The sequence below is a fragment of the Lampris incognitus genome, chromosome 6 (assembly GCF_029633865.1).
Source record: "Lampris incognitus isolate fLamInc1 chromosome 6, fLamInc1.hap2, whole genome shotgun sequence".
Lineage (NCBI taxonomy): Eukaryota > Metazoa > Chordata > Actinopteri > Lampriformes > Lampridae > Lampris > Lampris incognitus.
In genome coordinates, this window is record NC_079216.1 from 54,932,359 (window position 1) to 54,944,541 (window position 12,183).

Genomic DNA, 12,183 nt, shown 5'->3' on the forward strand with positions numbered 1-12,183 from the left:
CAAACATACTTAAAACACGATATTCAAAGGATGAATAAGAACAAATAATGGGCGACCATTTCTGTCTTTTTTTCCACAGTGTCGTCGCCATGTGAACAAATTTACATCTGTTTCAGAGAGACCCGTCACTACAATATCGAAGGACAGGCGGTGTCGTTTTCTACAAATCATGCCAGTTCTTCACTCGGCACAATCCGTTTCATAAAAAAGAAAGTAAAAGTTCAATTACTGTGACACTTTTAACATCGGCTATTAATCTTAACAAATTCAGCAGCAGCTTTCCACCAGCTCACTGCTCAGCCAACGTAGTTAACGGTTTGTTCATCCTTGTCTGCTCTTACCTGTAGTATCTGGACTGTAGATAGGTGGAGCAGACCGCCTTGGAGACGTGGCTGGCTGAGCCAAAGTCGATGACCTTGACCCTGTACGGCTGTCTGGATGGGTCCACCAGCATGATGTTCTCTGGCTTCAGGTCAGCGTGGATAAGCCCCAGGCTTTTCAGCTTCATCAGGGCCGTGGCCACCTGCTGTAGCACGGGTCTTATGTACTTGAGGGGCAGAGGGCTGAACTTGTTCTGCTTGAGGAAGTCGTACAGATTCTGCTCCAGCATCTCAAACACCAGACAGGTATGGTTCTTGTGCTGGAAGCACTCGTAGGCTCTCACAAAGTTGTAGTCGTCAGCGCTCTCCGTGCTGAGACGTGCAAGGATGCTGACTTCGATCTGACCCTGCCGTGCATACGATGGGTGGTTTTTCAGGATCTTGATGGCCACAATCTCGTTGGTGCCCCTCTTCCAGCATTTTACCACCTGTCCGAACGTGCCCCGCCCCAGGAACTCTAGCACCTCGTAGGTGTTGGTCATGGAGCAGAGTACCTCGTGCTGCACCAGTTGGTAGTCGCCCTCACTGTTGGAGCCGCTGTTCTTGGAGGTCGCCGTGGAAGTGGCGGTGGCCACTGTGGCCACCGTGGCCCCACTGGTGGCTCCGTTCTGGATCATTGGTGGGCCGTGCTCCTCAATGATCTGCACGCTGCTGTTGTTGTCAAGCTCCTCGCTCTTGCGCTTAAGCCCACATCGCTGGTAGGTGTCCAAGAGGCTGACTGTACTGCGGCGGGTCAGGTTATGAACCCCTGCCCCACTGCCCACACCGCCGCCCCCACCACCTCCGCCACTGCCGCTGCTGCTGCTGCCACCACCGCCGCCGCTGCCGCCCAGCAGAGACCCCACGGCTCCCGAAGTGCTGCTAGCTGAGGCAACCACAATGTGGCCTGCGCTGGCTGGGAAGATGAGCGCCTGCTCGTAGGGCAGGGTGGAGCTGGCCACCTGCAGGGAGCCGTTGATGCCCAGGGGGCCGGTGGCGGCCGACACGTTCTTGCTGCTGTTGTGGCTGTACACTTTGCTGTGTGTGCCGTACCCTGTCATATCCCAGTTGCAACTCTGCTCCACCTTCAGTTTCTTCACGCTAAAGAAGGCACTTGACTGGAGAGTGTGAGGGGAAAACACTTGCACATGCGAGGCCATACCTGTAGGAGGGGAGGGTAGGGCAAAGAGAGGAGAGGGGAAAGAGAGTGAAAGGTTAGGAATCTGAGACGGTGTTTGAAATACGAGTTGCAGGCAGAAGCTTTAAATAAAGACACCTTAGGTCAGGGCAGGTCATTAAAACATACAAAGCATTCATGTGGGTGCATCTGTCTGTAACCTTTTCAGCACTTCAACAGTACTTTAGAAGTTACACTAGCATTCATTTATTTTTCCTTCATTCCCCCCTCCCCCTTTTTCTCCCCAGTTGTATACATGGCCAATTACCCCACTCCTCCGAGCCGTCCCGGTCGCTGCTCCACCCCCTCTGCTGATCTGGGGGGGTGGGGGTGCTGCAGGACTACCACATGCCTCCTCCGATACAAGCGGAGTCGCCAGCCGCTTCTTTTCACCTGACAGTGAGGGGTTTCGCCAGGGGGTCATAGCGCGTGGGAGGATCACGCTATTCCCCCCAGTTACCCCTCCCACCTGAATAAGCGCCCCGACTGACCAGAGGAGGCGCTAGTGCAGCGACCAGGACACATACCCACATCCGGCTTCCCACCCGCAGACACAGCCAATTGTGTCTGTAGGGACCCCCGACCAAGCCGGAGGTAACATGGGGATTCGAACCACCTTCCCGTGTTGGTACGCAACGGAATAGACCGCTACGCTACCCGGACGCCATTACACTAGCATTCATTGACCTTCAGTTCATACTACTTGCTGCTTGATCACCAAAACTGTTGAGGTTACACAGCAATCTTGCTTTTAGTGTTATAAAACCTTAGCTACTGCAGGATCAAACTATACCCACGTGTATTTGCATAGATACAAGTGCTTATTTTGCAATTACAATGTGATGGGGGTTTGACGTGTCGTCTCTTATCGTATAAATTGAAGGCAGGATGTTCGGCCAAGAGATGATGCACGTGGAGGAAATTCCATTTCCCCGCCGTCTCCATCTGCAGCAATGTAAACAGACTGACTGAGTGCCATAAGAATGGGGGGACAGAAGAAGACGGGACACGTCACACACATGAGAGTGATGCACTTTTGTGTGCAAAGGGAAAAAAGTGTGGGGGGGGGGGTCCACAAAAAGTCGTGTGAGTCTCAAAGAATGGTTACAATTTCCTTGGAAACGAGACCGAGCCCCTCGCTTTTATTGGTACACAATAATCACTTTAGGGAGGGAGGTGAAAGAACACATTGAACTAACTATTGAAATAACAGAGGGGCATTTTGAACTCTCTCTCTCTCTCTCTCGCTCTCTCGGCCTCATTTCCTGAAGACAACAAAACAAAAGCAAAACTGCAGCGAGGCTCTGATCTGAACTCCTGGGAACGGGCTGCCTCGGAATATAAGCAAAGCCTCTCCAAGCAAACATCTGCCCAAAAATAGTCCCTCTCCTTATCTCCCTCTCGCTCTCCGAAAGGTCTGTTTGTCACGCCGAAATAATTGTTACGGCACAGGGCCGATTACACGAAACCTACAGCAATGCCGTGTTGAAGTAGTTTCCAGTAAGTCCCAAAATGAGTTCACCGCTAACAAACGGAAAGGTTCCACCTGGTCACGGCAGAGGCCACCCGCAAAACTGGGCCAAGTTTTTATCAGCTGTTAGTGGATTCAAAAAAGGTCACTGACACCGTGCACACAAAGTCTGTAATGACAAAACCCCACATGACACTTAATCTTTCAAATGGTTTGCAGCCGGGACGATTTGCGGCTCTTGTGTGTTTCGTAGGGAACTAGGAAAGCCTGTGATCGTGGAAGAGACAAGCCTGTTTTTTTTTTCTTCCCTGGGATAAAGAGAGGACCATTTTCCTACTGCGCTGGACGACTTCTGAGGTCTATTCAGGAGAAAGAGAACCGAGAGGAGGGAACATGCCGGGTCATTTTGTCATTATTAGTCCTTTGACTGCCAATGATGATAAATTCAGTTCTCCTTTTCCTTGTTCCTTTGACCCTCTTCACCTCTCTCTCTCCCTCTCTCCCTCTCTTTCTCTCTCCCTCCCTCTCTCTCTCCTGTCTCCCTCCATCCCTCTCCCTCCCTCTCTCGCTCTGTCTCTCTCCCATATCTCCCTCCCTCTCTCTCTCTCGCTCTGTCTCTCTCCTGTCTCTCCCCCTCTTTCTCTCTCCCTCCCTCCCTCTCTCTCGTCTCCCTCCCTCTGTCTCCCATCTCTCTCGTCTCTCTTGCTCTCCCCTGTCTCTCTCTCTTTCTCTGTCTGTCTCTTTCTCTCCTGTCTCCGTCGCTCTCTCCCCCCTCCTTCTCTGTGTCTCTGCCTCGCTCTCTCTCTCTCCCTCTCTCTTGCTTTATATCTCCCCATCCCCCCCCCCCGTCTCCTATAGGTTTTGACCAGTCTCACCGGTCAGCTCCATGGTCATCAGGTCTTAGCCCTAATGCTACAGGATTGAACCTGCGGGGCACGTTACAGGGCTTGCTGTAAGCCAAGCCATTGTTGAGGCCGCCTCGGCAAAGTAATTCCATGCTTCCTTCAGCCCTTACTTTGGCCTCAACACTGACACATGTAGACATATGTCCTTTCGACTGCCACGGTAGATTTTTCAAGATGCTGCAGATATCTTCCTTTACACCCAGCAGTTGTTTCATGTCTGGGTCTAGATACGGCTGCTGGGAGGGAGTTAATGAAGAACGTCCGCTGGGCTATTAGGGGCAAGGCTCTCTGCTAATCACATAAGACCTGAAGGCCAGATGTCACTCCTTGGATTACCGATTCCTGTGCCTGGACTTTAGGCTAAAAATAATTTGAATGATGGGGAGCGTCATGGGGCGACGTCAACGGTGTGTGAGTGAGAGCCTGACAGGATAATCACAGGCGCAGGCCATGGGTCAGAAGGATGGATGGATGGATGGATGGATGGATGGATGGATGGACGGATGGATGCAGAGCTGGCCTGTTCCTCTTTTGGAACATTCCAGGATTACATATCTGCCAGCATGATTACGGATAGCCAGCCGTGCAAAGCTTCAGTTTTTTTTTTTTTTACTAGGCCAGAGCGAGGAGGCAAACTGCTCTTTCCATTAGCATTTGTATGAAATTCCACCTCAGCCCCGATCTTCGTCACTCGTCGACCCCAAGTAACACCACGGTCACACGGTTCACTGCTCCGGGTCTACATGATGCGCTGAGCCGAAAGCGACAGCGCCGTACCCCGGATTGGGCAAGTCCCGAGTACTCAGAAATAGGCGGTGAAATGTGGCCGTTGTGAAGAAATGTGTAGGAAACTGTCAGGAATTCATCTTCGCCTCGGTTAGGAAATTGTGCACAGCTGGGGAAGGAGGGCTTCGCCGCACTGCTAAGAGTTACATGAAAAGCCAACACAGTTCTGAACCCTGTGGGGAGCACAGATAAGTAATTAAATGAACAAATAGTAAGAGGTCAAACAGTTGGAATGTTATCTCATGACAACATACACGGCCAACAATGTGACCAATTATACTTGGTTGGAAAGCCACTCCAGCGCTCATAAATCTTTATCCACCCCAACTGAAGTTAAGAAAGTATTTATGATCTTGAGCCTAAACAACCAAACTAACTTTTACTGTTGTCGGAAACAGCGAGGCGCAAAAAGATATTCCCCTTGAAAATCCTGCGCTTGAAGTTTACTTGAATTTCTTAACCGAATGCCAGGCGTAAAACTAAAAGGCCCATTGTTTCACATTTACAATGCTGGAATGCCTTCGGTAGCCAGGGCCTTGAATTTAGCATACCTTAAGGAACACAGTGTGTCCCGAACACCGCAATTAAGCATACCAGAGAGACATTTTCCACTGTTTACAGGCAGCATGTTGAAATGGTAATAGTCAATGTTTTCAGAGAGATTACTTCTCTGTCAGGGGCTTGTTAATCTTCTTTTTGGGAGGATCAGACCCATCCTGCATGCCATGCATGGGTGGGAGAGGCACATAGAGAGGGGAGGGGAGGGGAGGGAGGGAGGCTGAGAGTGGCCCTCGCATGCTAGTCTGTGACCTGGTTCTGTTTGCTCTCTTTTATTAAACTGTTCATTTAAGCAACGCTCCGCTGACATGATGACAGAGTGATGACGATGAGGAGTCCTCCAAATGCACCAACTCTTCCCTTGTAATTATAGGTGAGTTTGGCATTTTTCAACTTCCTCTCATACCAACTTGGTCAGTTAGTCGTTTCACCCATGGCAGTCCCCCAAACTGCTTAGTCTTACACTATTCTGAAAGAAAACATGTGCTGGCAACCGAAGGCGACACAAAATGACTCGATCATCATGCGATGCAGAGCCCCCCCCCACACACTTTTTTCTCCCCAGTTCTATCCAGCCAATTACCCCACTCTCCCGAGCGGTCCCGGTCGCTGCTCCACCCCCTCTGCCGATCCAGGGAGGGCTGCAGACTACAACATGCCTCCTCCCATACATTTGGAGTCGCCAGCTGCTGCTTTTCACCTGACAGTGAGGAGTTTCGCCAGGGGGATGTAGCGCGTGGAAGGATCATGCTATCCCCCCCTCCCCCAAACAGGCACCCCGACCGATCAGAGGAGGCGCTAGTGCAGCGACCAGGACACATACCCACGTCCGGCTTCCCAACCGCAGACACGGCCGATTGTGTCTGTAGGGGCACCCGACCAAGCCAGAGGTAACACGGGGATTCGAACCGGCAATCTCCGTGTTGGTAAGCAACAGATTAGACCGCCACGCCACCCGGATGCTCCTGCAGATCCCTCTTTAACCCAAAATTAAACTATACCTCAGCAACGATTACTAAATGACAAAATGTGAGTATACCGTGTATAGTACAGTAAACTCAGCGAGTGAGTGGTCCATGAGCCTGCAGCGTGATGGCAAGATGGATGGATACCAAGGCGGTAGAGCTCTCACCTGGGAAACTATCACAAGACGGCCATTAGATCTATCTTTTTTTGTTGCTACCCAAGTCTTGGTGTAACTGAACCATATCCTGTATCATGATGGTTACCGACATCATCATTGACCCCCCCCCCCTCCCCCACGCCGCTCAATAAGGTCCATATGACGGCCTTCTTCTAAATCTGAATTTGGTCATTCAAGTGTCCACAGCACGCTCTCCCTCTGACCGTCTAGACAAAGTATTATCCCACCCTGTGTTGGTGTGTGTGTGTGTTGTGTTCCCTGAATTGCTCCCACACTCCTCTTTAGGAGGTCCCCAAAACACACACACACACTTCTTTGTTCCAAGTTTCGGGCATTACAGTTGGTGTCAGTTTCACAACTGAGAGATTTCGTCCACACACACAGACACAGAGATGATGTGCACACTAAGAACCACAGCCTCATGAACCAACGGGGCCACTAGTGGCAAAGCTGTAATGGGACGAGGAGTGATTGTGTGTTTGTGTGTGTGTGTGTGTGTGTGTGTGTGTGTGTGTGCGTGTGTTGGGGGGTTTTGAAGGTAAGAATGAACGCACCACTGAAGAAGAACATATTGTCCGTACAGAGCAGTCAGCCGTGTCATTTAGCCCAGCCTTGTGTTCCTGCCTGCCAGAGCTCTGTCCCCAGTGGGTGATCTGAGGCCTGCGACTCCCCATTGTCTCTCTCATTGCCCCCCCCCCTCGTCTCACCCTCTCTCTCTCTCTCTCTCTCTCTCTCTCACACACACAGAGACAGACACATACATCACCCTAGGCCACTACTGACCACCCTGCTCGCTTTTTTAGCTCTCTCATCCGGGCTTATTTATAGAATAATGCTCTCGAGAAGCACACGGAGAGAGATCCTGTCTCTGTGCATCACACTCAGCCACCCTTTATGCTTATCCACTGAATTCACAGCATCGGTGTTTCGGATATATCTTTACCTTGCCGTCTCCCGCGGACCGAGCGCACGCCCAGTCATTCCGGCGGCACACGGACAAGCCTATGATGCAAGTATGTATCCTGTTTGTCATAATGTACACGGGACTCCCACGCACACACACACACACACACACACACACACACATACACACATATGTATGTATGTATATATATCAGCAACATGCTGCACACGCATGGCACTCCCTAATCTGTCTCCTTCCTGGAAGCATCCGGACTGAGATACAACATCTGAGCTGTGAGATAACATGTTAGGTCAGCACTTGTTCCAGTGTAGCCTACAGACAGACACACACACACACACACACACACACACACACACACACACACACACACACATACACACACACACACACACACGTGCAAAATGCCTATACGAGAGTCCTCACAGGGGAAAAACACTGTCCCATGCATACTAACAGAAGCACACATGTATGCCAACATATGGCCTTTTAGATTTCAGAGTCGGACAAAGTTAATGTGGATTTGGTGACGTCGTTAGGGTGTTGCCAGAACACCTGGAAGCAGGCATGCAGGAAGATGGTTTAAGTAGGGGGGCTGCCAACTAAAACAAAAAGTATTGCGGCGAGCCGGCGTGGAAGAACGAGTTGAGAGGCAGAGAGCTCTTTTTATTGGGGGGGGGGGTCCCCCCGGGGGGGTTCCCCCCTTTTTCTCCCCCAATTGCACCTGGCCAATTACCCCACTCTTCCGAGCCGTCCCGGTCGCTGCTCCACCCCCTCTGCCGATCCGGGGAGGGCTGCAGGACTACCACATGCCTCCTCCCATACATGTGGAGTCGCCAGCCGCTTCTTTTCACCCGACAGTGAGGAGTTTCCCCAGGGGGACGTAGCACGTGGGTGGATCACGCTATTCCCCCCAGTTCCCCCTCCCCCCTGATCAGGCGCCTCAACCGACCAGAGGAGGCGCTAGTGCAGCGACCAGGACACATACCCACATCCAGATTTGGAATGGAGTGTTTACTCACTTTATTATTCAAAATGTACACTCCACGCAGCCTGAGCCCGCTGTTCAAAATAAAGGTATGTTTTATCTATTTATTTATTTATTGCATTTGTACATTAGGAAAAGTTAGGCATACTGTTGGGTCTAAGATGTTACATGTTTGTTACACAGCCACCTGCCACTACTGGGGGGGGGGGCTACACTCACCACTAGGGGGAGCAGCAGCCCCCCCGGCCCCCAACTTCCCGGCTAATGCCTTGGAAGAGTCAAAGATATATCGTCGTTGGCGTCTCGTGTCCCGAGGATCCATTCCAAGAGATTAAGGTGTGTGCTCCAAACTAAAGAGCTGTGTGCTTGAAAGTAAACCAAAGAGATATAAGTGCATAATCTAAAAGCCGGGCTATAAGACCCTGCCTCCCGCGCCAAAAGCTGTGGCGAGATAAGCCGCCTTTAATTCACATGTTTAGTGTGGTTATAAAGTGGCTTGTGGGGAAAAAGCACATTGGTCTGGGTTGTACGGTACGAACACTCAGTCCTGAACAGGAGAGGATGGTGAGGGAAAGGAATGAGAGATAAAGAGGAAGAGGAGGGAGGAAATGAGGAGAAGGAGGAGGAGGACGGGCGTCGGGGCGGGGGGGTCAGATGACCTCAAGCACATCTACTTCAGCTGGTTTCCTTATTAATCAAAACACAAGTGTGGCAATTGTACGAAGCTCAGCATCCTGCTTCCTCCCGACAGAGGCGGCGCGAAAGAAAGGACGAGAGAAAAGCGACAGTAAGAAAAGAGGAAAGAAGGAAAAAGGGAACTAACCCCCCCCCCCCCGCGAGGCCTTGACCCCGTTGCTACAGGGGAAACATTTGGGGAAAGGAACTCAAAGAGACCAGTTGTTCTCAACGCAATAGACGTGCACTGCGCAGTGTGTATTTTGTGTGTGTGTGTGTGTTGTAAAGAATGAAACACCACGGGGGACAAACACGCTGTCCCGTAAACCAACAGCACCTGTTGCTCAAGGTTCGACCCCGGGGCCGTGTATCTACCCAGCTGTGCCACTCTGACCGCGGTCCCAGGCCTCCACGTTGCGAGCGCGGCACGGGGCCGTGTGTGTGATAAGCGCCCGCTCCCACCAGCGCTTATCACACACACACAGACGCCAACGCCCCCCCCCCCCCCGCCACAAACCCTTCCTCTCACCCGTCAGGGCCGCTCGTGACAGCCGCACATGATATATTGCGGATGTAAATATATATGGACGAGCCGCAGCGGCCCATAATGGGCGACAATAAGGAAGTACAGACACACTGACGGATGAGTAATATGTGGAAGAAAACGTTGTCACACAACGGCAAATTGATGTGAAGGAAGACCAATACAGTGTAGAGGTTTTGTTTTTTTGTTGTTTTTTTGTTTGTTGTTTTTTTTAACCGAGGCATCAATAGCTTGATATGGACAGGCCTGCAGAGGCCTGGCTGTGAGTGAACTGCTGCTTGTTTGCTGTTCTTGCAGAGCACTGCCAGCTGAGCTTCTGAATGGGTGCTGCCTAATGCTTCGGCGGTGCACGATGGAGGCATCCGACGTACAAACACACAATCCAGCACGTGAAACGCGCCGACGCATATGTTCAGGTGCGCTTGCAAACACACACACACACACTATAGGACCCAGCTTGCCATCAGCTATATGTCGACAGTCGGCTAGTATTCATTCTCATGTTCATTCGACGAGGAGGACAACACTGAATGAGAAGTTTTCTTAAAAGAACCTTTTGCAGACGGAGGTCTTTATTTCAGGTTTCATTTTCATGGGATTCAACATCTTCCTGCCTATGCAAATAAAACCATATCCCAAGGGACGTCCGGGTAGCGTAGCGGTCTATTCCGTTGCCTACCAACACGGGGATCGCCGGTTCGAATCCCCGTGTTACCTCCGGCTTGGTCGGGCGTCCCTACAGACACAACTGGCCTCCCACGCGCTACGTCCCCCTGGTGAAACTCCTCACTGTCAGGTGAAAAGAAGCGGCTGGCGACTCTACGTGTACGGGAGGAGGCATGTGGTAGTCTGCAGCCCTCCCTGGATCGACAGAGGGGTCGGAGCAGCGACCGGGACGGCTCCGAAGAGCGGGGTAATTGGCCGGATGCAATTGGGGAGATTAAAATTTTAAAAACAAAAATAAAAAAAACCAATTTTTTTTCCTCTACATTTTTTGGTGTCTTCTTTGGTATATCTGAGTTGTGTGAGAGCGCGCGAGTCAGTAGGGTAATATATTCTGAACAAGTCTGCAATTTCTGAGGTTCAGAATTGTATTAACCCCAGTTAATATGATTGTCATGGGCAACGTGTTTAATGAGCTGTTACTGTTTACTCTTCTAATTCTCAAAATGTGAGGATTATATAGAATTGATTCCTGAGGGAGAGAGAGACAGAGAGAGAGAGAGAGAGAGAGAGAGAGAGAGAGAGACAGAGAGAGAGAGAGAGAGAGAGAGAGAGAGAGATGGGGGGGGCACAAAGAAGCAAAAAAAGAAAAGAGCGCTGAAGACAAAGTTACAGAAAGGTAGACGGGAGGCTGTGGAAGGTGTTGCTGCCCTGTGCAGTCTTTGGAAGAGATGGTATCGCCTCCATATTGCACCGCTGTGCGCTGTGTGGCGTACTGGACTGTGAGGTGTTGGATTTGAGTGTTTGTTCTGACTCGGGGGTCAACCTTTGACCTCAGACATACCTCCTGCTGCACGCTCACCACCACCACCACTGTGGAAATACACAACACTGGACCTACAGAGCTCTGCAAATGCATTTCCAGAGCTGTGTGTGTGTGTGTGTGTGTGTGTGTGTGTGTGTGTGTGTGTGTGTGTGTGTGTGTGTGTGTTCGTGTGTGTTTGAGAGCGAGCATGCATTTGTATACTACATGTGTGTATGTGCATGCCTTTGTCTCTGGTTCCTTACACGCAGATGTGCACCCATCCACTCATCCCTGTCTAAGGCAAATTTGTTATCGCAAATGTGGGCAAACACAAGTTGTGCTGTCGGTGGCTACCAGTGCTTCTCGTCAAAGTCAAAAACAAACAAACAAACAAAAAAAACACTATAACAGCCGACAAAGCGCGCTACCCGACCCTGCTACCCCTTTCTCCGGCAGGAGCAAGTCAGCCACCCCGCCCATCCTCCGCCTCCGCCTGGCAGGAACCAGTCTAACCAGAACAGACACCCAGACACCAAACAGTGGCTCACTATGTTTTCAAAACACGCTTGTATTCCAACCGCCATCAGATCCATAAAAAAGGGGGATCGGGGGCGTCTGGGTAGCGTAGCGGTCTATTCCGTTGCCTACCAACACGGGGATCACCGGTTCGAATCCCCGTGTTACCGCCGGTTTGATCAGGCGTCCATACAGAAACAATTGGCCGTGTCTGTGGGTGGGTGGCTGGATGTGGGTATGTGTCCTGGTCCCTGCACTAGCACCTCCTATGGTTGGTTGGGGTGCCTGTTCGGGGGGGGACTGGGGGGGAATAGCGTGATCCTCCCACGCGCTACGTCCCCCTGGCGAAACTCCTCACTGTCAGGTGAAAAGAAGCAGCTGGCGACTCCACATGTATCGGAGTGGAGCAGCGACCGGGACGGCTCGGAAGAGTGGGGTGATTGGTTGGGTACGATTGGGGAGAAAAAAGGGGGGGGTCAAAAAGCAGGAATTAGTGGCGACGGGGTTTGAATGACAAGTTGAGACATATAGGGCAGCACGTGTGTTTGGTAATGACGGGCTGTCACTGGCACGATGGTACAGTCCTTACTGGCAAGGAGGAAAGGAATAATGTCAGAGAGCGAGAGACAGAAAGGAGAGAGAGAGAGAAAGAGAGAGAGAGAGAGAGAGA

At 51.1% G+C, this 12,183-nt stretch overlaps 1 protein-coding gene across 1 annotated transcript in view; it reads right to left on the minus strand.

The window, feature by feature from the left end:
* hipk2 (homeodomain interacting protein kinase 2) overlaps positions 1–12,183 on the minus strand; it is a 144,146-nt gene that overhangs the window by 117,717 nt on the left and 14,246 nt on the right. Inside the window, exons 2-3 of the mRNA XM_056281503.1 lie at positions 1,207–1,521; positions 342–1,128 (exon numbers count right to left, since the gene is read on the minus strand). Coding sequence (XP_056137478.1) covers positions 342–1,128; positions 1,207–1,521 — 1,102 coding nt within the window. The remainder of the gene's footprint in view (positions 1–341; positions 1,129–1,206; positions 1,522–12,183) is intronic.